Source organism: Tripterygium wilfordii, chromosome 13, assembly GCF_013401445.1.
Source record: "Tripterygium wilfordii isolate XIE 37 chromosome 13, ASM1340144v1, whole genome shotgun sequence".
In the NCBI taxonomy this organism is placed as follows: Eukaryota; Viridiplantae; Streptophyta; class Magnoliopsida; order Celastrales; family Celastraceae; genus Tripterygium; species Tripterygium wilfordii.
Window position 1 is genome coordinate 812,448 of NC_052244.1, and position 24,797 is coordinate 837,244.

The following is a 24,797-nucleotide window of genomic DNA, read 5'->3' on the forward strand; positions in this document are numbered from 1 at the left end:
GGCCCATTGATTGTCTGCCCGAACCCAAATTTTCACGTAAATAATGTTGGGCTGAAATTTATATTATATGTAAAACACCGAAACTATTTGTGATATTTTATATTTTTTTCCCAAGTTTTATTACACGTTGGACGGGCTTGTGGGCAAGCTTGCAGGGCCTGCCTTTCTGGCAATGCCTTATGGACGCCATTGGACGAACATATTAGGACCAGGTTTAGAAGATATTTAAGCCCCAATTATTTGGGCTTTACTAAAGCATACCCAAGAGCCCGGCCCAAGTTTGCACCACGCCCATTCCTTCTTGACCAGGTCTAGTCACTTTTGGGTACATGTCTTATGCCTAATTGCCTATGTCTCTATACTGTATACAGCTTGTAGCCCAACAGATTCTTAACAAATATCCTCTCTACAACCTACTCTCCATATATATATATATAAACAGGGTTAATTGAATCTTCGACCATGTTTCCAAACTATATACACTACTCAGGAGCCTGGCAGAATCACTACCATCCAGCACTCTCACAATGGATTTTCATGCATTTGAAACAACTCAGGCATGTGAAATCTCTCTTGTTCAGGCCTAACATCCTTCTACCGGGGGAGGGGCTTAAGGAGTGGGAGGATGGCCTCTAAGAGCTATACAGGTAATTTACAAGGAAATGAGCAAACATGAAGAAATATCGAATACAAAGGAAATGAAATAATTGTCAAACTATCTGGTATTATAAACAACTATCTACCTGATGATCGTGTGGCTGTCCATCAGAGATTCCATTTAGCGGTTGCAGCAAGAAACTATGAGGGTTGTTATCAACAATCACAATTCTACAGAGATCTTTTGTCAAGCTAGACAGGTCCTTGATGTGTTCACAGAGTTCCCTGTCATACATGCAATGTTAATAGCTTGTCAAAATTGCCAATAAGGAATCAGCAATTATTTTGAAATTTAAAAGAAACACATCGAACTCCTTAATATGAATTCATTCTCGGGAGGATAAGATAAGAGAACCTGTTGCCATGAGCAAAGCTCGTCCTAGTTCTCTGCTTCTAGCATAAAAGAATAGTTGCGCAGACTATTATAGACCAAGACTTCTCACTGACGTCTAAACAAAGCATTTCTAGTTGTATAACATATTAGTTTTTTGAGTTCAGAGAAACTCTTCAGAACTTTTAAGTCCAAGCTCGTTGATTACTTGCAAATTTCTCGGATTTCATACACTTTGGTTCATAAATCCTTTATACTTTATAACTTCTGAAGCAACCGGTTTGAAAAACAATGAAGTCGCCACCAATTGATTTTTAGGATGCAATTGGACATCCGTTCTGGTCTACGAGAAAAATGGGCAAGGGGGTCTATTGAGCATGGGGAAGGTGTTAGGCACCCCACAACTCCCGAAAACGGTTACCTTTGAATGTTTTCCCATTTGGCTTTGATTTGTTTTTGAAAATCCCATTTTGATGGGTCTTATTGGAAGGTAATGAAAAAAAAACCACTTGGAGTGGTTTGGACAACAAGGTGCACGGGATCATTTGTGGCCATTCCCGGCTTGGCCAAGGATTGGAGAAAACACCACTTGGAGTGGGTTTGGATATTTGAAAAAAAAGGGGTTGCACGGGATCATTGGGGCCATTCCCGGCTTGGCCAAAGATTGGATAAGGTAGCACTTGGAGTGAGTTTGGATATTTGGGAAGAAGGGACTCTTGAGGACTTGGTTGATGTACCAAAAGGGCCCACAATCAAGGAATATTCAATTTAAGTCTTACTTACAATTATGTTCTTCATGAGAAAAGAAAGAATCTATTTATGGCTCATTGAATGGGTCAAATATCTTTAAACCCACCGTTGAGTCCGTAAATAAATTCTCCTAATCCCTAAAAACACATTTGCTTTCAGGATTCACGAAATCCAAATGTTTTCAATGAATGCCAATGGAACCCCAATATCTTGAAGGCTCTTTGGTATTTAAAGAAAACATAAGGATTCCATAATTTAATCTTGATGTGTTTTATTAATGTTAGACGGCTTGGATTAATCCAATGACTAACGCATTGCATTTATTTTTATGGCATTCAAACAATCCTAACATGCATCTAAGACATGACATAATGTGAGAAATCAAATGACTAACGCATTGCATTTATTTTCATGGCATTCAAACAATCCTAACATGCATCTAAGACATGGCATAATGTGAGAAATCAAAGTCCTAAGCATGCATTCTAATTCAATCATCATTCACAAAATCATCTCCTAATATCTATATGCCTCTAACACCCTAACATATTTATGTATGCATTTCTATTTTTACATCCACTATTTTTTATCCTATTACAAGGCTTACTCTTTACAATTATGTACACAAGAAAAATATAAAATATTATATAACAATTGGGATGTTGCCCACGAGACCCATTGCTCAAATCCGGCCCAAATCCTCTAAGTTGCCCTTCGGCCCATGCGGTCACAAGCCCGATCCAAGCCCAACAAACACAAACACAAGAATGGAGGGTTAAATGGTGCTCAATAATCATAAAAACTCAAATCAAATTAATTCTATATATATATTATAGACATGCATACACAAACACATATATACAAACACAAATAAAATATATATGTGCACACCCTGTATATATACACACACACACCACACACATATATATATACACCACACACACATATATATATATATACGCACCTACAGATATATATATATATATATATATATATATATACACCATCTGCACACAAATATACACACACCTATTGTACGCACATACCCACACACACACAACATATATATATACACTGTAGACCAAACACATAGATATATACCATAGTATATATACACGTACTGTACGCATATACACACAAATACACATGCCATATATATATATATACACACCTGCACTATATATATACACACACCGTATATACATATATAAACACATATGAACACATATATATAAGCACATATGAACCGGTATATATACAAACACAAATAAAATATCAAAAACCAAGCATATATACATATACATACACACACACACACACATATATATATATATATATATATATATATATATATATATATAAACTTGTATATATACCCAATACATCACAACATTCAAAGAACATATGTTACAGCCGGACCAACATAAGTGAGTAAAAACCTTATTTCAATAGTGAGCAAACAAGGACATAAACCTTCAACAATCAAATCCAAAGAAAGAAAGCCAGATCCAAGGAATCAGAAATAAAGAGATGCAAAGTAGAACTACAGGAACATAAATAGTGAAATGGAACAAGAAGTGTCAAATATGAGTGGATCTATTACCTTCCCGGAAGAACAAAACCGAAAAGAATCAAACTCCTTCTTCTCTTCCTTTTCTTCTCTTTCCTTTGGCCTTTCTTCTTTTCCTTTGACCTCCCCTTTTTTTATTTCTTTTCCTCCTTAAATCCTGCCACTTCTTCTCTCCTCTTCTTTCTTTTTATTTTTTTTCCTCTTTTTTCTCCACTCTCTCACGCCACCTCTCTCTAATTTATTTTTTTCTCTTTCTTTTCTCCTACTCTGCCCCACGTCTCCCCTTTTTTCTTCTTTCTCCCCCTTTTCTTCTTTTCCACCGATTTCACTCCCCTTTTTCTCTTCTTTTCTTTTTTTCCACCACCTTATCATTTTGTTTTATTGTTTTTTTTGTTTCTTCTTTTTTTTGTTTTTTTCTATTTTTTATTTTTGTATTTTGTTTTTGGCCGGACGAAAACCGGTTACTACAGCTGCCCCCCTTTGTATGTCTTTTATGAAGTAAAAGGCGGACAAAGGTGTAGTTAACCGAATTTCGTACGGAAAGGATAAGGAAAGATGCTCGGGATCACTGTAGCCATTCCCGGCTTGGCTGAAAAAGTGCTCAGGATCATTTGTGCACGGGATCATAGGGCCATCCCCGGCTTGGCCAATGCTTGAATGAAATCCCACTTGGAGTGGGTTTTGTAAATTGAAAAAGACAATGTGCACGGGATCATAGGGCCATCCCCGGCTTGGCCAATGCTTGAATGAAATCCCACTTGGAGTGGGTTTTGTAAATTGAAAAAGACAATGTGCACGGGATCATAGGGCCATCCCCGGCTTGGCCAATGCTTGAAAGAAATCCCACTTGGAGTGGGTTTTTGTAAATTGAAAAAGACAATGTGCACGGGATCATAGGGCCATCCCCGGCTTGGCCAATGCTTGAATGAAATCCCACTTGGAGTGGGTTTTTGTGAATTGAAAAAGACAATGTGCACGGGATCATAGGGCCATCCCCGGCTTGGCCAATGCTTGAATGAAATCCCACTTGGAGTGGGTTTTTGTGAATTGAAAAAGACAATGTGCACGGGATCATAGGGCCATCCCCGGCTTGGCCAATGCTTGAATGAAATCCCACTTGGAGTGGGTTTTTGTGAATTGAAAAAGACAATGTGCACGGGATCATAGGGCCATCCCCGGCTTGGCCAATGCTTGAATGAAATCCCACTTGGAGTGGGTTTTTGAAAATTGAAAAAGACAATGTGCACGGGATCATAGGGCCATCCCCGGCTTGGCCAATGCTTGAATGAAATCCCACTTGGAGTGGGTTTTGTAATTTAAAAAACAGTGTGCACGGGATCATAGGGCCATCCCCGGCTTGGCCAATGCTTGAATGAAATCCCACTTGGAGTGGGTTTTGTAAATTGAAAAAGACAATGTGCACGGGATCATAGGGCCATCCCCGGCTTGGCCAATGCTTGAATGAAATCTCACTTGGAGTGGGTTTTGTAATTTAAAAAACAGTGTGCACGGGATCATAGGGCCATCCCCGGCTTGGCCAATGCTTTTTTGTTTGAGAAAAATTGCTCGGGATCACTGGAGCCATTCCCGACTTGGCTGAAAACAGATTTTTTGTTTTTTGTTTTTTTTTGTTTTTTTTGTTTTGTTTTTTGTTTTTTGTTTTGTTTTTGTTTTTTGTTTTTTTGTTTTTTGTTTTGTTTTGTTTTTTTTTTTTTTTTTTTGTGAGAAAAGATATTCGGGAGTTTTTATAATCTCACCTTGACAGAAAGATGTTTCGAGCAGATGATATGCTTTGATTTGAGGAGAATGACTACGTCCAAGCTGTACCTTCTGCATAAACCTGCCATAATACAAAAAGGACAAACCATATGCAAAAATGATGCATGTAATGACCTACTTTGCTCAAATATGAATGTCTCATTAATGAGTGAATGCATGCTCTCTTAAGGTTGTGCCCTCCTCAGTCACGCGTACAGTTGCGAATTGCTAGAACAAATCTGCTTCTTTGTAGGGTTTGACCTTCTGATTCTGGATTTTCGATGCATCTTCTCTATACTGATTAGCAAAAGCCTTCGCTCATTCCCAAACCCAACTCTTCAGCTATCTTTCTTCCTTCTCTTTGCTTATTTGCACGTGTGCCCACTTTTGAGTTCAATGCTGCCATTTCATCTGGGTTTATTTTTTCATTTGGTTGTGCGTGTCATATGATTATGATCTTCCCTTTCCTGCTAATGCTTACCTCGGCTTCAAGTCTTTTATTCAAATCCTTTCCAGCTTAGGATGCCAAAATCTAATCAAATTCCTGTCAAAAGTAATGTCCTAATGCATTCTTCATATTTTCTGTCAAAACTTTGTCAGTGATAAATTCAATAGTATAGCCATGCATGTCAATTACTGAATGCAAATGATAAACCTTTTGGAATATGGATTGAGAATGGAATTGGGTATGGAAAAAGATGTCACAAGTGACCAGGCTACAGAAATGAGTTTCTTCACCATTTTTATTGAAAAGGATGGGTGCCAATTGACAAAGATATGTACAAGAATGTAGTGAAATCAAAGGAAGATAGGACAAACCATGTAAATGCCAAGATGAAATATGTAATAATTCAAAGATTCCACCAAAACTGCCCCAGTTTTGGTGTGCATCCAATTAACAATGATCAAATCTGACTCGTCTGAGATTGTCTCTGAGTCCTCCATTTCTGCCAACAAACTTCTTACTCTGTTTAATGAACAAACCAATGATAGCATAAAGAGCATCCCAAAAACTGCCCCAGTTTTGGGTGCGTGCTCAAATAACTGTCATCTGATCAGGCAACTACGAAGCCGATTTTGTACTCCGCACCAACGTCAATGCAAGACAAGTTAACAACCAACAGACTCATGTCTCAACCTCCTTTCTTCAAACAATCTTCAACCGAAATTTGCAGCATAATTAAAGTACCCGTAAGGGTTTTCACTTCAATAAAATTTCTTATTGTCCCTAATTTTTGCCTAGAGCGCCCTTTCAGGTTTTCACTCTAGCGGGATTTTTTTGCCTAGAGCGCCCTTTTCGGGTTTTCACTCTAGCGTTTTTTTTTTTTTTTTTTTTTTTTTTTGTCCCTAATTTTTGCCTAGAGCGCCTTTTCGGGTTTTCACTCTAGCGGGATTTTTTTTTACGCATAATACCGCCTGAGAACATCGGCATTTACTGGGTGAGGCAAATCATCTCCGTCCATCTTTGTCAAAATTACCGCTCCACCGGAGAATGCTTTCTTCACCACATATGGTCCCTCGTAGGTAGGAGTCCATTTCCCACGGTGATCTTTTTGAGGTGGCTGAATCATCTTTAGCACTAAATCCCCTTCTCTGAAACAACGAGGACGCACCTTCCTGCGATGTGCTCTTATCATTCGTCTTTGATAAAGTTGTCCTCTACAAAGTGCCCCTAATCTGGCGATATCTCAAATTCATCTTCAGTGTCGGAATCAGATTCAACATTGTTAATGGGTGCCCCAAAATCTGGTTCATTCGGTTCATCTTTTTTATTATCATCAATTTCAGTCCTGTTAAAATGGAATGTGTGAGATTTGGATTTTTTAGAAGTGATGTGTGAAATGAAATGAATAGATGTGAGAATTATGAGCAACGATTTTTGTGTATGATAAGCATATCAGAATCATCAGGAACATGAGAACATGCAAAGGCCTTACTATGCGAATTCATCAAAAGATAAAGTAAAGACATGCTCATTACAAAAACCCAATCAGTGGCCATGAGCTGGGTCACAGATCATAGTGCACATGGATATTACTCTTGAAGGCTGTTGATAGAGACTGGCAATTCAAAACTGGTCCAGTTGTTGAACTTAAAACCTAAAGGACATGGCAAGGCTTAACAGCAAAGTTTTGATCATTCCCCATAATAGCAACATGGAATTCCTCAAACTGCTCACATAACTCCCCAAAATTTCTGACTGTTGGATTGCTATGTTTTCACTTCCGTATCATATCCATGACTGCTACCAACATGTGCTCCAGCCTGTGCTGTCCATCTTCTAGTGTTTGTAGCCCCATCTCTAGCCGGGCTATCGCTGCACGCATGCGATCTGATTGTGGAGATGCTGCAATTACTGATGAGGAATCACCAGGTGGTGATGCTGAGGGACACTCTTGGGTCTGCTTCTTTCCAGCAGAAGTTGTTTTCAAATGGTTGATGCTCTGAAGCCATGTCCTTCTTTCTAGCATGGTGACCTGATATCCCAAAGATGCTTGAGGCCGAGGAGGTCGAATGCTTTTGAACAAAAGCAATCTTGTGATAAGCCGTGGGAAAAATAACTTCCCTGCCTTTGTTGGCTTCCTCTCGACAAAATCCTTGGCTTTGAAGATAATGGCCAGATAGATCTTCCCAATATCAAACCACTGCCCTTTATACATAGAGTATAAGGCTGACAAGAATGTTCCTCGTCGTTCTTGCTCATGGCTAATAGGGCACAGATTTTTCCTGACAGCATCATCCAGCAACCACATCTTTGAAGGCAAGTAAGCACGAAGTGTAGCGTTGCTGTGCCTATTCTTTTTTCCTCCACACATATCATCAACAATTTTCTGCTTTGACGCACAGATCGGTTGTCGAGATCCAGTGGGCTTATCATCTACTGGTGGATATCCCAAGCAGCAACACAGATCTGCTGTCGTGAATTGAACTTTTATACCACCTAGAATGACCTGATAAACCAATTGATTCCTAGTCCGCTCACTTCGTGGTAGCTCGATGAGAGTGTGATAGAAGGAGCGAACGATCTGAGGATACACCAGTAAGTCATTTTCTGGATCTGGGTCTACTAGAAACAGCAAGGAATGCTCCCTCAAGTAGCGCATCGCCCATTTGTTGAGTGCTTCTCGCTGTACCGTTTCGTCGATTCTACATTCAGGAATAATTTCAGCTTTGTTGAACAACGCAAGCCTGGACTGTAATCTTGAGGCGATGGTGCGCGTGCGTCTCGGCATAGCTCTTGATCTTTGTGAGAGAACACACTTTTGTCAGGAATGATTGAGATGAAGATGGAGATGGAGATGGTGATGAAGATAGCTCAGAGAGAAAACACGCTTTTGCAATTGAGATGGAGATGAAGACGGAAATGGCTCTGCATATACGAAGACATTTGCGGTGCCTGTCACATCAGTACTTACTTTACTGTCACCATCCACTGTTATTTTCCCGCTTGAGGACAACTCTTTTCTTCCTTCTTTTTTTCAACTAGATGATAATAAAAAACAAAACTATCACACTCAACTATTCATTTCCCGCTTGAGGACAAACTTTTTTTTTTTCTTTTTTTTTTCTTCAAATAGATAATAATAAAAACAAAACTGTCACACTCAACTATTCATTTCCCGACAAACTTTTTCTTTCTTTTTTTTTTTTTTTTTTTTTTTTTTTTTCAAATAGATAATAATAAAAACAAAACTGTCACACTCAACTATTCATTTCCCGACAAACTTTTTTTTTTTTTTTTCTCTTTTCTTTTTTTTTTTCAACTCAAATAAAAATAAAATAGAATAATAAAAAAAACTTTCGCACTCCCCGAGAAATTATGAATATTTGCACAATGAGACAGGGTACATAACGGACGGTCAAGACCTAATCCAAGTGGGATCTTTTAAACCGTCTGATAGGAGATTCCAACAGTGGTAGAGAACACGGCTCTAATGGTGATGATGGTAGTGACGGAGAATCTGACAGCTATGGGGGCGGAGAGCTGAGAGTAGAAGATGACAGTGATGATGAACATAGATCACAAGTCTCTGGAAGCTCTCTCTTGTTGTTGATGCATCCCTCTTGGTTTCCGTCTTTGGTCATGTAATCTTTCAAGCGCTTCATATCTGACAACTTCACTGGCTTTACAATAGATTCCTCTGCTCCTCCTCCCAAGCATCTGTCAATTCGAGCCACTACGGTCTCAGATGACATGATTACTCTCAAATGACATGATTAACACCGGAATCTCTCTCAAGGCAAACGATCCCTTGATTTTCTTCAACAACTCATATCTTGTCACTCCAGGCATACAGTAGTTGGTGATGATCAGATCCACCTTCAAACTATCAAACCCAACAGAACAATTATTCTCCTCGTTTAAACCCAGAAACTGAAGTACTCTTATTCCACTATCCACCGCAGTCACTTTACAGGAAGTAATCTTGAGCAAACTATTCTATCAACAAGGCTGTCATCGATAGCCAAAACATGAATCTCTTCAGAATCAGACAAAGAATGATCCATTCCAACCCCATCAACAAGAAAATTAAGAGTCAATTTCCTCAAAAACTGCACCAGTATTTTTTGCTGTTCATTTTTCATTGTTTGAGCAATGCACAACTGTAATCTTGTGTAATAAGGATGGCAATGACATGAGTGAAATGGTTTCTTTTTTTTTCATTTTTTTTTTTTCATGCATGACTATGAACTTATTAGTTTGTCAAAATGCAAAAAATGTGTGTAGTGAATGCATGGTAGTATTAAAAGAACGAGTGTAAGATGTGTATAAACATGTATGAGTGATTAACAATCATGCAAGTATATATGGACATGTATGGATGATTAACAGATGTACAAGTACATATGGACAAGTATGGATAATTAGCAGATGTACAAGTATATATGGGCATATATGAGTATTCAAGTATATATGGACATGTATGGGCCATTATGTTTGTGCGTGATCATAACCTAGGCTAACATATATGACAAATGTATAAAGGATGTACATGTATGGTTTGATGAATATATACATACAGGTATGTATCAAATACATATAAACATGTAAATGAGGAATAAAGGTACATGGTATTTAAATGTACAGGAAATAAATAGAGTTAAGGATAGGAGAATCCCCCATTGTTCCTAACAAAATCAGGTTCCTACCAATTTCTGAAGGTCTCGAACCGGATCTAGGGTTATGTAATGTGCATTTGGGTGGCATATCTAACTATAACGCGGCTACGCGAGAGGCCACTGGATCAGGTTAGTTCACACCCCATATCTGGAAGTGGAACCCATCCCCCAATATCTTGAAGGGACGTCAATCCAGGAGGATGTCTTTCCTTGCTTACGTGAGGACAAAATCCATCAAAAGCAAAGATCAACCCTCACTAATCACTAGTAGGACCCGGTTTTTATGGGCCATTTGTGTGCATGTGAATAGTGATGTGTGTGCGGGGGAATCATACCATATCCTCAATAAACACTCAAATTTCATGAAAACAAAAACCTGTCATTTTATCTACAATCATGAACAAACACATTAGATTCCTCAAAATGTTGGAAAAAATATGTTCAACAAAATAAACAAATCAACCAAATAGGAAAACACCGAGACAACAAGGCCCGACCCCTTTGGTACGATAAAGCATTCCCCAGTGAAGTCGCCAGCTGAAGCAACCGGTTTGAAAAACAATGAAGACGCCACCAATTGATTTTTAGGATGCAATTGGACATCCGTTCTGGTCTACGAGAAAAATGGGCAAGGGGGTCTATTGAGCATGGGGAAGGTGTTAGGCACCCCACAACTCCCGAAAACGGTTACCTTTGAATGTTTTCCCATTTGGCTTTGATTTGTTTTTGAAAATCCCATTTTGATGGATCTTATTGGAAGGTAATGAAAAAAAAACCACTTGGAGTGGTTTGGACAACAAGGTGCACGGGATCATTTGTGGCCATTCCCGGCTTGGCCAAGGATTGGAGAAAACACCACTTGGAGTGGGTTTGGATATTTGAAAAAAAAGGGGTTGCACGGGATCATTGGGGCCATTCCCGGCTTGGCCAAAGATTGGATAAGGTAGCACTTGGAGTGAGTTTGGATATTTGGGAAGAAGGGACTCTTGAGGACTTGGTTGATGTACCAAAAGGGCCCACAATCAAGGAATATTCAATTTAAGTCTTACTTACAATTATGTTCTTCATGAGAAAAGAAAGAATCTATTTATGGCTCATTGAATGGGTCAAATATCTTTAAACCCACCGTTGAGTCCGTAAATAAATTCTCCTAATCCCTAAAAACACATTTGCTTTCAGGATTCACGAAATCCAAATGTTTTCAATGAATGCCAATGGAACCCCAATATCTTGAAGGCTCTTTGGTATTTAAAGAAAACATAAGGATTCCATAATTTAATCTTGATGTGTTTTATTAATGTTAGACGGCTTGGATTAATCCAATGACTAACGCATTGCATTTATTTTTATGGCATTCAAACAATCCTAACATGCATCTAAGACATGACATAATGTGAGAAATCAAATGACTAACGCATTGCATTTATTTTCATGGCATTCAAACAATCCTAACATGCATCTAAGACATGGCATAATGTGAGAAATCAAAGTCCTAAGCATGCATTCTAATTCAATCATCATTCACAAAATCATCTCCTAATATCTATATGCCTCTAACACCCTAACATATTTATGTATGCATTTCTATTTTTACATCCACTATTTTTTATCCTATTACAAGGCTTACTCTTTACAATTATGTACACAAGAAAAATATAAAATATTATACAACAATTGGGATGTTGCCCACGAGACCCATTGCTCAAATCCGGCCCAAATCCTCTAAGTTGCCCTTCGGCCCATGCGGTCACAAGCCCGATCCAAGCCCAACAAACACAAACACAAGAATGGAGGGTTAAATGGTGCTCAATAATCATAAAAACTCAAATCAAATTAATTCTATATATATATTATAGACATGCATACACAAACACATATATACAAACACAAATAAAATATATATGTGCACACCCTGTATATATACACACACACACCACACACATATATATATACACCACACACACATATATATATATATATACGCACCTACAGATATATATATATATATATATATATATATACACCATCTGCACACAAATATACACACACCTATTGTACGCACATACCCACACACACACAACATATATATATACACTGTAGACCAAACACATAGATATATACCATAGTATATATACACGTACTGTACGCATATACACACAAATACACATGCCATATATATATATATACACACCTGCACTATATATATACACACACCGTATATACATATATAAACACATATGAACACATATATATAAGCACATATGAACCGGTATATATACAAACACAAATAAAATATCAAAAACCAAGCATATATACATATACATACACACACACACACATATATATATATATATATATATATATATATATATATATAAACTTGTATATATACCCAATACATCACAACATTCAAAGAACATATGTTACAGCCGGACCAACATAAGTGAGTAAAAACCTTATTTCAATAGTGAGCAAACAAGGACATAAACCTTCAACAATCAAATCCAAAGAAAGAAAGCCAGATCCAAGGAATCAGAAATAAAGAGATGCAAAGTAGAACTACAGGAACATAAATAGTGAAATGGAACAAGAAGTGTCAAATATGAGTGGATCTATTACCTTCCCGGAAGAACAAAACCGAAAAGAATCAAACTCCTTCTTCTCTTCCTTTTCTTCTCTTTCCTTTGGCCTTTCTTCTTTTCCTTTGACCTCCCCTTTTTTTATTTCTTTTCCTCCTTAAATCCTGCCACTTCTTCTCTCCTCTTCTTTCTTTTTATTTTTTTTCCTCTTTTTTCTCCACTCTCTCACGCCACCTCTCTCTAATTTATTTTTTTCTCTTTCTTTTCTCCTACTCTGCCCCACGTCTCCCCTTTTTTCTTCTTTCTCCCCCTTTTCTTCTTTTCCACCGATTTCACTCCCCTTTTTCTCTTCTTTTCTTTTTTTCCACCACCTTATCATTTTGTTTTATTGTTTTTTTTGTTTCTTCTTTTTTTTGTTTTTTTCTATTTTTTATTTTTGTATTTTGTTTTTGGCCGGACGAAAACCGGTTACTACAACTTCCACATCAAGACAGATCACCCCTCATCAACTAAGAAAATGTCATGGGCAAAAGACAAGCCGACAAGATCTTGTGAGTTCATTAGTACATAATTTAATGCAAATCCCAACTGTATTCCTATCGTGATTCAATTAAATGACATAATATAAACTAATAAGATAACTAATCCACTAAAATACAGGACGCACCATTGCATTTGCACATACAGGGTTTTAGGCTCTCAAAAATGTTCAAGTCCTACTTAATAATGCATCCAGAAACCATCTCTTTAATACTGTATACTTCATGTATCTACTAATTTAATCCCCCCCATTACCCATTACCCTTTTTCCCAATAATCCTATAGATAAGTTCCATGCCAACAGCTTCTTTAAAAGCTGGACCAACTTCTATAGTAAGAACATCACAGTCGATGTATGACCTCATAATCTCTTCTATCCTTCCAAAAATAAAAGCCATATCATCCCTCTTATTCACCACCAGCAAGCTAATTACCACAAGAGAACCAAAACCCCAGCACTAACAATGGTGTTGTTCAACAGTTTTTTTTTCCATAACCAATTCCACCCCCAGCAACAATTAAGGAGATGTTGTTATTTAATTCATCGCTCGAACTACTCCTACCTTCATTTCCGACTGAGAGGCCTGCCACTAGTTATGCAGAAAACCCCATGTTGCATCCTATTGGTGCAAATAGCATTAGATGTTCCAGACCTGACTAGTTGTTTGGCACAAAAGTTATCAAGCGTGCATCTAAGTCCAATGACAGAACAAAAAACAACCAATCTATAGCAGCGGCTTAAACTAAGCAAACTCAGGTAGTTAATCCTTCATCCTTCAATGAAATTAAAACACATTGTTTTTGAAACGAGACCAAAGAATACAATCATGCAAAATCCTAAAATTCGACCGCATTCCTCCAGAAGATATGACCATTAGTATAGCATCAAACATCACACTTCTCTAAAAATTAATTAATGCCATGTCTATGCGCATGTATAATTGTAGATTGAGATATCACTTGAGACCTTAGAGATGTCCTCAAAGTAAAACAACCCACACTGGTGCATTTGTGTGCCAAAACCTTTAGCAGTCAAAAGGCTAGTTTAAGTTAAAAAAAAAAAAAAGCTAAATAAATTAGTTTACCATTAAGTAGAAGCAGTACTTACGTGCTAACAGTTGAAGGACGATAAAGAAGAAGTTTAAATTGGTTATCCATGTCTATCCTATCAACAAGTTGTTTAGCATAACCTGCATTGTCATCCGAAGACAATGAACAAAAAGAACAGAGAAGAGAAAAGAATAAATGAAGAGAGCATGAAATGATGATAAAGCATCAAACCTTCGAGTCCAGCTGTGAACATAACAAGATCTGAAAATTCACCAATCTGTTTCAAGAACTCCAGCAAACCAGGTCTTTCAAACACTGTTACAAGATTTATCTTCGGTTTTCCTTCGCATTCCTGTTAACAAGAGTACTTTAGTCACTGTGTAGTGTTATATTCAGAGGCCGTCCCTTCAAAACTAGAAGAAGGCTTTAATGTAGCAGAAAGTCATCGGTTGCGAAATATCTATGCCATTGAACCACTCCATACGTGAGTTATTATATCCCAATCAAGCACAAATATAGTTCACAAGAAATCATAACTGCGAAATTTCCAGCTCTAAAGGCATTCAAGAATCTGCAAACGGACCAACCTCTTTCCAATCACTTACTTATCCATCCATTATCAAATCTGTCTCAGAAAACCTGCTCTCTTACTCGGTTACTCCGGTATTCTCTATTATACACACAAATCTAACTACGAAACTCAAATATCAGAACTAAAACGGAAAAGAATCATCATAGCATATACCGTGAATCTTCGGGAAGAGGCTTGGAAGAGGGAGAGGAGGAAGCAAGAAGAGGATCCCTAAATCCGATATAAGACAACAGAACCTGCGCCATCGAAGGTGCGCCTCTCAGGATCTGCCGAACGATCGGAGAAAAAAAGAGAACCAATCGATCGTACCTCTCCATAACTGCAACGATTGCGACACGCACACCTCTCCCTGCTCCACCATTCAATTCGAACTACGCTCGAACAATTCAAATGGCGCTCGCCCTTCAGATCTATGCTCTATCTACACAGACGCACACTGCGCGCCTTCTCTTTATTCCCTTTCCGTTATTAAAGCCCACCTTCCAAGCCCACATTTATCTGGAACTGCCCATGAAACTTTGTCTTCGTGGGCTTGGACCCATAACTTATGAAGCCCATAAACTTACAACTAACAAGGAAACTTTGTCTTCGTGGGCTTGGACCCATAACTCAATCCGCATCGTCACTCAGCAGTCAGCAGCACCTGAAAAGGCTCCGTTGATTAGCTCAGTCACCCTGTCACGCAGCCGCAGAACGGCAGAAGAATAAGCGAAGGAGAAGAAAACAGCAGCTATGGGCGTAGATTACTACAAGGTTCTACAGGTGGACCGGAATGCCAAAGATGATGATTTGAAAAAGGCTTATCGAAAGCTCGCCATGAAGTGGCATCCTGACAAAAACCCTAACAACAAGAAAGACGCCGAGGCTAAATTCAAACAAATCTCCGAGGCCTACGATGTATGATTTTAACCTTTCTCTTTCTTTTCCTAATCTTAATCGTGTTGGGGTAATCTCAATTTTCATGTTGATTGCGTTATTGTTTTGGGAAGTACAGGTTTTGAGTGATCCCCAAAAGAGAGCGGTATATGATCAGTTCGGTGAGGAGGGGTTGAAGGGCCAGGTCCCGCCTCCGGGGGCTGGCGGTTTCTCTGGCGGCGGAGATGGGGGTTCGACGACGTTTCGCTTCAACCCGAGGAATGCCGACGACATTTTCTCTGAGTTTTTCGGGTTCGCTAGTCCGTTTGGTGGGATGGGAGACATGGGCGGGTCACGGGCCGGCCCGTCTGGGTTCTCAAGAGGCATGTTTGGTGATGATATCTTCGGTTCGTTTAGAGCCGCTGCTGGAGAGGCATCCGGCAATATGCCTCTACGAAAAGCTGCGGCTATAGAACGTACCTTGTCGTGTAGTTTGGAGGATTTGTACAAGGGTACCACCAAGAAGATGAAGATTTCGAGGGATGTAGCTGATTCCAGTGGGTAGGTTCTTCACATCTCTGTTTTTGGTTTTCATAGAAAAAAAAAGGTTAGCTTTTACAAGATTCACATTGGGTTTAAGCAAGTTACGTCTGCAATTGGATATTTTGTGCTATATTGTTCTTTTGTAAATCAGTATTCTCTGTGTGTATTTTTTTAGTTGCTTCTGGCTTGGGATTTGATGGTTTAAATAAATAAGAGTTGTTTTAAACTATATAGAAATACTCGATGTGATTTTCTTATTTCTCATAATTTGGAATACTATATGACTTTCTGATTGGGTGATTGTTGTGTTGAGATTGTTTATACTTCATTGTTAATTTTTGACATTGCAGTGTATCTTTTTCACGACGCAATACAAATACAATGTACTGATTTGTTTAGATTATTTTATGGTCGTATTTTGAATGTAATGTATTGCATATATTTTTTCGATTACCATGCAGTTTTTATGTGTTCATATATATCATGACTCTCTGGATGATAGTTTTGCCATAAGTATTGCTAAAGAGGTGCATCAGGGTAATGGCTAACCTTTTTGGAATTATCCTCGTTTGTAGCTGATTATTGCAATCTTTCTTTTATGTTGTATGTGCATCCTTTGTAGGTTTATCTCATCATCTTTCATAAGTCAGTTGATGGTGGCAAGCTTTTAAATCATTGCCATTTGAACTAGCAGAAGAACTATTCCGTTTTCTGATGGAAAGGGAAAAAACACTCTCAAATAGGCATCTAGAGGGTGCATTCAAGCACATCAAGACAAATAAATTATATCCATTACATCCACTATCATCAAATTAAACTGTTTTACTCATATCAAGGCAAAATTCTTTAACCAAATAAACTAAAATAGATCGCAAACAGAATCCAATGCCTTCAGAGTTTTTTATTCCAGTCTTCCATGCATTCAAGTTAGTCACAAGAGGGATGCCAACTTGAAAGAGCCTAAAGAACAACTCCAGTCGCAATTTTTAGGCTTCCATATGCTTTTCTTTGAAACTCCTCCTTTCCAGCATTTCCCCGTTGAGCCTAAATCATCATCATCAACCGAGCCTAAAGTTTGGGGTAAGCTACATGGGCCTAAATGTTAAATGTTAATATGTGGCTATCTCGACGTTGCCACCTTTGGGCTGCTATTGTCCTTTTGTGATCCTTCAACTCGATCTGATTGATATAGTATTAGAAACTTACTATTTTGTCTTGAACTTTGACTTACTGTTTCTTTCTTGACAATGTGGAACCTCTCCAAGGTTGGGCTTCATGGGACCCAATTGACTGGCCTTGTCCGAGTACGTCTTTTAAGAGAACATGATATCTGTATGTAATTACTTGTTTAGAAACAGTATGAAAGTAATGAATAATGATGGAAGTTTCCTTGCCCTCTGTTAATAATATCCAATCTTTGTATTGAGGCATTTATATTAGTTGTTGTTTACTTGTTTTAGGGATGAACTCCTCCAGTATAGGACATTAAACTTTATACCCAAGAATATCGTATATGCTTTATTTGGATGTTAATTTAATTGCATTAAATTGATTTCCATTCTTAAAGGTTTTAATCTGGTCAGTATTTTGGGTTTGTAAGTGTTATTGTTTGCAAACTCAAAACACGTTGTCCAATTTATGGTATTGTATAGTGCCATAAATACAGGAAGAATGTATCATTTATCATACTGCTGATTGGCTCTTGCAGTTGTTATGGTTCCTGTATATGGTGCACCTACTTTAGTAAATAGTTGCGCATTTACTATTGACGTCGGAAATGGGCTTCACTTATGGAAATTTCGAAGCCGTAAGATTAAACGACATCTAAAATACATATTCCTGTTCACATGAACATGCCAGCTTATGGGATGAGCTCAAAGGCAACAAAATTTTCATAATTCAATTGCACTGCTACTTATGCGGTAATGCCGTAATGGTAGAGAAGAATGTTTTTGTTTGTTCTCAATTAAAGCAGAACAGGACATTTATATATGGTTATTCCTCAGGAATCAATTTAGACAAGTAAGATGCTATGTCTCATTTGGGGAGGCATATGAATACGTTGTTTTTAAGGGTGATTTGGGGAATAATTATCTGCATTATGATATATGTGTTACTATGGGAGAAAGCATCTGAAGTTTTTTTGCGTGGTTTGGTGTTTGGTATCTAAAAGTAAATAATGTATTGTTTGGCGTGGGTATTTTGTTTCCAATGAAGAAGCTAAATGAAGTCTATGCTTGGTCCTCTTTTCTGAAGTCAAGAAGGTTGGTTCTATTCAATTCTTCATTATGTGTTAATCATCCTGGTTTGTTGTATTGAATTTCTAAGGCTTCTTGATATTTCTAGATATCTCACCGTGTAATGCAGAAACTAAGATGTCTCACATCTTCTATTGTGTCCATTGAGTTTCTAGAATTCTAGGTGAACTGCTTGTTTGGCTTCTGGCTATCAATTTAGGAGTAAAATAATTTCATATGCTGGTCAACTGGGTTGAAAAGAATGGAATCTGTGCAGAAACGTTGATTTTCAACTTTGCAACTATTTTGTGTCTTAAGTTAGCAGATGTGGGGAGGTGGTAGAAGAATGCAGTGGATAGGAAAAAAGAAAAGAAAAAAGAGGGAAGTCTTTCATCCAGACAATGTTTTTAGTTTCTATATTAAAAGTAAAGTAGATTTGACATAGGACGTTGTGTTGATAAGACTTGTAGTAGTTTTATTAAACCTTTGGCGTAAAATAAATAAGGTTATGACAAGGTTCAGAAAACTGAACATGCATAGATCCATCATTTCCATCTACTATTGTTTCCTCCCCTCCACCTTTTTATCTTCTGCTTGATTATTATGCCATGGAAGGGAAGCTACTACTTGTTTTTGGTGTGGCATTTTGATTCATAGTTCTAATGTTCAAATTCGTAGTATTTGCTAAAATGCATAACTGCATAATCTAAAAGCTCATGTGCGGTTAAAATATTTGGTGCTGACAGAATTCATTAGAATACTTGTTTTGACTTGTAAGTATTTTCCATTATTTTGTTGTGTAGGAGACCTACCACAGTGGAAGAGATTCTTACAATTGAAATCAAGCCTGGTTGGAAGAAAGGGACAAAAATTACTTTCCCAGAGAAGGGAAATGAACAACGAGGGGTTATACCGTCAGATCTAGTCTTTATCATAGACGAGAAGCCTCATGGCGTCTTCAAGAGGGATGGCAATGATCTTATTGTCACCCAGAAGATCTCTCTGGTGGAAGCTCTGACGGGCTACACTGCACAGGTGACAACCCTCGATGGGCGGAATCTTACAATCTCCATCAACTCTGTTATCAGTCCAACCTATGAAGAAGTTATTAAAGGTGAAGGGATGCCCATCCCCAAGGAACCAACCAGAAAAGGCAACCTGAGAATCAAGTTTAACATCAAGTTTCCTAGCAAGCTTACTGCAGAGCAGAAAAGTGGCATCAAGCGGTTAATATCATCATAGAAAAACCGGTGGCAGCGCTCCCTCCCTACCATCTCCTGAACTTGTGTAACCTTGGTTTTTTCTCTCTTTCCCTTTTCTCCCTGTTTGTTTTATTCTGGTAAGGAAATGCATTTGCTTTGGAATCAAAGACCCTCATGTCAATTATTTGAGAGCGAATTAAATTTTTATTTTACTCCTTGTCTCTTTTACTATTCCCCCCCCTGATTTAGGCCAAGGAGGAGTTTAGCATTGTTTATTTGTATTCCAAACTGGCAAGAGTAGAGAAGGATGGATGATTGTTCACAGCTTTTCATGTTTCAGAAATAAGAACACATCTGCCCAGTGTAATATAATGTTGTGTTTTGTCAGGTGATTGCCTCTATTATTATTTCATAAGAAAGCATCTCTTTTAGCTTATGCTCATTTTATTTACTTGGTGTGCCAGGAGAAAGACGATATCTGATGATGCAGAGGTATTGTTTGTTTCTCTGGACAAGAAAATCATAGAGATATTTTTTTCGTTTAATGGGCTGCTAGCGAGTGGCTCACAATAGCTCGGCCCGTATACACACACCTCATGAATAGCCCGGCTCGTTTACACACTTATTATAGAAGATTGAAAAAATAATTATTCTTTTTTAATCGAAAACGATATCATACAAGTTTGTTCTTGTCTTTTGAACATTCAATATGAAGCTCAATCCGTATGCATAAAAATTCCTATACTGTTTGGAAATTAATTATTCTCTACACATATTAAAGCAAAACAAAAAAACTTGTCATATGTCCGGTAAGAGATTTTTTAAATAAAAGTTGAGTCAAAATGTAGTGCAATTAATGGATCAGATTTAGGCACAAAATTGATCCAAATATGAACTTGATTAATTGGGTCTAAATACAAGTCTATACACCTATTGATGACTCGACTGTAACCCAAACTTAAAAGCTTATAAAATTTAAATTAAAAAAAATCTAAAATTAGGGTAAGATCTATTGAAAAAAATTATACCCGAAATTAGGGTTAAAAAAACCCTACCCGATATTCACCTTTTTTTAAACCCGTAACAATACGGGTATGGATATTTGTAGAATAAACAGGCATGGATCCGGGTCAGGACCCCCGAACCCTACCATCTATATACTCCGTTCTGTTTCGGTTTTCTCGCTGACTTGTGTATCTGTTTCTTTCTTTCTCCTCGATCCATCATCATGGTCTCACCGTTTTTTCTCCACAGGTCGTAATTGTCCGCAAAATACAGTCGTTTTTCTGTTAATTCTAAATCCTATTACGGATCTTCAATAAGTTGTTATTGAAATGGCCTCGAGTCCTCGAGCCGTAGAGGAGATCTTCAAAGATTATAATGGCAGAAGAGCCGGTGTTGTTCGCGCGTTAACTCACAGTAAAGCCTCTGTCTATTTCCTCTGTCTATTTTCTATCTGTCTCTCTCAATTTCTGTTCTTTGGATGTATGACCTAGACGTTGTTGTTGTTGTTTTTGTAATTCTTTCAGATGTCGATGAATTTTACGGACTCTGCGATCCAGGTAATTCCTGATCATGTAATTGTAGATCGAAATTTCTTTTTTAGTTTATAGGGTTAGGTTTGCGTGGAAAATTTGTTGGCTTCCGAGTTTCAGATGCCAGTGAGGGGTGGAAAGTAATTTGAATATTTCGTGTGCATTTTGAACAATATTGTTGTCTCATGATTAGAATTGGCGGATTATATTTATGTATATTTGTAAATTTCAGTGGTATTGCTTCTCTAGTTAAAGTTGAATCTAGAGTTGGGGATGAAATTTATAGAAAATGAGTAACCTTTCAAATCCATTTTGTAGTGATATCACTAGACTTTTAATTAAGTGACTTCTAGAAATTTTGGCTGGGTGAATTAACATGGTTTTTGTGAAGTGAAGCAAGTGGAAATCTTAGTTTTTTCATTCATCTGATATTCCCCTGTTTTCTCGAGTACTACATAGTACATACTGCTTTGGTTTTTGTATTGATTGGTTGATTCTAGTATCGTTTCCATTTGTCATTAATGGTATAGAAAAGGATAATCTGTGTCTGTATGGACATCCAAACGAAACCTGGGAGGTAACTCTGCCGGCAGAAGAAGTTCCTCCAGAGCTTCCTGAACCTGCACTTGGGATTAATTTTGCTAGAGATGGCATGCAACGCAAAGATTGGCTTTCATTGGTCGCTGTACATAGTGATTCTTGGTTGCTTTCTGTTGCTTTCTACTTTGGTGCCCGTCTTAACCGCAATGAAAGGTATATTGTAGCTCTTTTGATTTTCTGAATGCATGTGCGGAATCATGGGTTACAATGGTAGGCAAGTGTCCTCCATCCATTTTTTGGCGACATGTCTGAGAATTCATTGAAAATTGAAGTGCCTCAAGTGATTTCATTGATCTTTTTCTGCTGGGCCCTAGAAAAGGAAATGAGATGTTTTACTTGCCAACAAATGTGCTTTAGAAATTTTGAATTGATGGCATTTAGTTAAATCACTAAATTGTTTTGATGGCCTGAATTTGGTGTTCCAGATTCTTTAATGAATCAAATTCATATATCACTTCTGAATGCCATATAAAAAGAACAAGCTTTTCTCGAAATCGGGTCAAGTCTCCTTATTTTAGCTCTTCACTCTCATAATAGTTTCATAGCCCAACTAATTTTGTTTTACAGAGGAATTTCAACTTCTTGTTCATATCCATGTCATTTAATTCATCTTTCTAAATTTCCTTAAAAAGTTTAATACAGAGTGTTGTGTCAGTTATGGCATGCTTTTTAAATTCTTGTTGTAACATGGCTTTACAGGAAACGATTATTTAGCTTGATCAATGATCAGCCTACTGTCTTTGAGGTTGTGACGGAAAGGAAGCCTATAAAGGATAAACCAACCATGGGCAGTGGAAGCAAATCTAAGGGTAGCTTGAAGGTTTGATCAAACAAACTCGTTTCTCTGAGTAATATTTGGGAACCATAGAAGCTTTGATACTGATAGGTTTAACACAATAAGATAATTACTTGTCTAAAATGATTATTAGTTACCTGGATTCTATTGCACAGTGTTTTGATTTTACATAGAGTAACACTGACTAAGTTTAAATTGAACTGGTTCCATCATCTATGGACACCCAAATCCCCAAGGTTTTCAAACTCAATCCCTGTTTGTTCCATAGAAGATGATAATTGCAGTCAAGAAAATGTTAGTGGTCTGGAATTCTGGATTCTATTAGTTGGTTTTAAGATCTTATATGTAAAATGACACTAACCAAGTATAAATTGAACCAGCTGTATATGCAAATACCCCTCTAGGGTTTCAACTCAATCTCATTTTTCCTAAAGAGAAAGAAAATGGGAAAAGTAAAAAATGAGAGAAACCTCAATCTAGAAGTTTTTATCATCTACTAGAATGTGAGGATCTGGTTATGAAATAAAACTTCAAATCAGGAAGAGAAAGAAAAGTCTGTAAAGGGAATAATAGTTAAGTGAGTTGCATGGCAATTTTGGTTAGTGTTACAATTCTAATGAGGTTAGCATAGTACAATTATTGGGGCTTAGAATATTAACGTTATCTTGGAGCATTGGATTTTCTCAGTGACGGAAGAAATCTTTTTCTTCAGTCTTTTGCCCTTTTCCATAATCTATCTCTAGATCTGCTGTATATGAGTATTATCTAAAGCATGCCTCTTTCCCGAGCCAATGACTTTTGTTATTCTATGCAGAGGTCAAGTGATGGCCAAGTGAAAACCAACCCTAGGCTCACAGATGAGATTTACGAGGATGATGAAGATGAGCAAAGTGAAACCTTCTGCGGGAGCTGTGGTGGAAACTACAATGCAGATGAGTTTTGGATTGGCTGTGACATCTGTGAAAGATGGTACCATGGAAAGTGTGTGAAGATAACACCTGCTAAGGCTGAGAGTATTAAGCAATACAAATGCCCGTCTTGCGTGAAGAAGGGCAGATAGTACTGGCTATCAGAGTCATAACTGAAGGGAACAGAGAGCATTTCTTCTGTTGCTGCAAATGTGAAGCTGGAACATCACAGTTCTATTTAGCTCATATGTTAGATCATTCACTTTTGAGGGATTGCGTCTAAGAGGTCGGAATTCGCGTGATTCCCTGCAAAATCGTTCTGTATGCCAACTTGTGTCTTAGAGTATCTTACTTTATCATATAGACGAAGTATATCTGTATAATTACAGTTATTTTATAACTTCCATAGTAATTTAACTGCAGGATGATGTTTTTTCCACTAGTTTTCTTGATGATCTCGACTCCCTTTCGAAGTGTGCTGAATATATATTGATTTCTTTAGCTCCTCTTAGCGATCCTATGTTTTTCAAGATGACCTATGCTCGATTGTAAACCCAGCCAACTCTACTAGTCAGTTGGCTAGTGTTGCGTCCAATCCATGCTAGTGAGTCATTTTGTTGATGAATCGTTCAAGAATCCCCTTGAAAGCTTGAACATGGTATGTTCTCTCAATAAGTTGAGATCAGAGGTACTCTCACATTGCCTCAACTGTTACCATCTTCTGTTTTCAAGTTGTCGCCCTGGCCCAGTGGACCCTTCATGGCTCAACCCAGAAGGCTTAAGTGGTTTGCCTAGTTACACATTCTTTGGACAAATCGGGCGCTAACCTTCAAATTCCCCACCCGTAATAGCAGAGAATCTTGTCTGACGTGGAATGGAGTTGGACTCTACCAAGGCTTGATTTCACATCACTTCACCAGGTATTGCCTTCCGAAAATGATAAGGATACTTTACTTTTTTTCTCCCCGACTATCCCAAATGTTGAAATTAATGCACATAATTCATATGAAATCGTGGGCATCACGTGCGCGTCAATATCTGCTGTGTGCCTTAACCGCTCTCTCCTCTGTTCTCAATATGATGCCTAACTCACATAAGGGCGAACTTTGTTTACGATTCCGCACAAGAAGTCTCTGTCTTAATCAAGCACCAACCTTGAAATTCCACATCCTA

The 24,797-nt window shown here is 37.9% G+C and overlaps 3 protein-coding genes across 5 annotated transcripts; 2 read left to right on the top strand and 1 right to left on the bottom strand.

Annotated features, from left to right (window-relative positions):
- Window positions 1–391: 391 nt before the first annotated feature.
- LOC120013811 (CTD small phosphatase-like protein 2) lies at window positions 392–15,454 on the bottom strand. 3 transcript variants are annotated; one of them, XM_038865747.1, is made up of 5 exons: window positions 15,096–15,454; window positions 14,588–14,709; window positions 14,415–14,496; window positions 744–882; window positions 392–639 (listed from the first exon to the last, which is right to left on the bottom strand). In XM_038865747.1, exons 1-5 carry the CDS (start codon window positions 15,263–15,265, stop codon window positions 595–597), a joined length of 558 nt encoding a protein of 185 aa, XP_038721675.1. In that variant the 5' UTR covers window positions 15,266–15,454; the 3' UTR covers window positions 392–594. The 3 variants fall into 3 exon arrangements, with proteins under 3 accessions (XP_038721675.1, XP_038721676.1, XP_038721677.1); XM_038865748.1 differs by having other exon boundaries at window positions 14,588–14,708; window positions 15,102–15,442; XM_038865749.1 differs by lacking the exon at window positions 15,096–15,454 and adding an exon at window positions 14,944–15,076 and having other exon boundaries at window positions 14,588–14,708.
- Window positions 15,455–15,560: 106 nt separating this feature from the next.
- LOC120013812 (dnaJ homolog subfamily B member 1) lies at window positions 15,561–20,172 on the top strand. Its single transcript, XM_038865750.1, has 3 exons — window positions 15,561–15,845; window positions 15,943–16,364; window positions 19,387–20,172. Exons 1-3 carry the CDS (start codon window positions 15,681–15,683, stop codon window positions 19,823–19,825), a joined length of 1,026 nt encoding a protein of 341 aa, XP_038721678.1. The 5' UTR covers window positions 15,561–15,680; the 3' UTR covers window positions 19,826–20,172.
- Window positions 20,173–20,970: 798 nt separating this feature from the next.
- On the top strand, window positions 20,971–24,090 carry LOC120013813 (PHD finger protein ALFIN-LIKE 1-like). The gene is made up of 5 exons (XM_038865752.1): window positions 20,971–21,204; window positions 21,315–21,347; window positions 21,851–22,073; window positions 22,620–22,740; window positions 23,531–24,090. The coding sequence occupies exons 1-5, from the start codon at window positions 21,120–21,122 to the stop codon at window positions 23,774–23,776; spliced, it is 708 nt and encodes a 235-aa protein (XP_038721680.1). The 5' UTR covers window positions 20,971–21,119; the 3' UTR covers window positions 23,777–24,090.
- Window positions 24,091–24,797: the final 707 nt, after the last annotated feature.

Excerpts from the sequence above, each read along its gene's own strand:
- LOC120013811 (XM_038865747.1), bottom strand. The coding sequence starts at position 15,265 with ATGGAGAGGTACGATCGATTGGTTCTCTTTTTTTCTCCGATCGTTCGG. Across the intron at positions 14,710-15,095 it reads CCCGAAGATTCACGGTATAT|GGAATGCGAAGGAAAACCGA; the intron begins GCTATGATGATT and ends CTCTTGTTAACA. Across the intron at positions 640-743 it reads GACAGCCACACGATCATCAG|CTCTTAGAGGCCATCCTCCC; the intron begins GTAGATAGTTGT and ends TTACCTGTATAG.
- LOC120013812 (XM_038865750.1), top strand. The coding sequence starts at position 15,681 with ATGGGCGTAGATTACTACAAGGTTCTACAGGTGGACCGGAATGCCAAA. Across the intron at positions 15,846-15,942 it reads AAATCTCCGAGGCCTACGAT|GTTTTGAGTGATCCCCAAAA; the intron begins GTATGATTTTAA and ends TGGGAAGTACAG. Across the intron at positions 16,365-19,386 it reads GATGTAGCTGATTCCAGTGG|GAGACCTACCACAGTGGAAG; the intron begins GTAGGTTCTTCA and ends TTTGTTGTGTAG.
- LOC120013813 (XM_038865752.1), top strand. The coding sequence starts at position 21,120 with ATGGCCTCGAGTCCTCGAGCCGTAGAGGAGATCTTCAAAGATTATAAT. Across the intron at positions 21,348-21,850 it reads TTACGGACTCTGCGATCCAG|AAAAGGATAATCTGTGTCTG; the intron begins GTAATTCCTGAT and ends TTAATGGTATAG. Across the intron at positions 22,741-23,530 it reads AATCTAAGGGTAGCTTGAAG|AGGTCAAGTGATGGCCAAGT; the intron begins GTTTGATCAAAC and ends TATTCTATGCAG.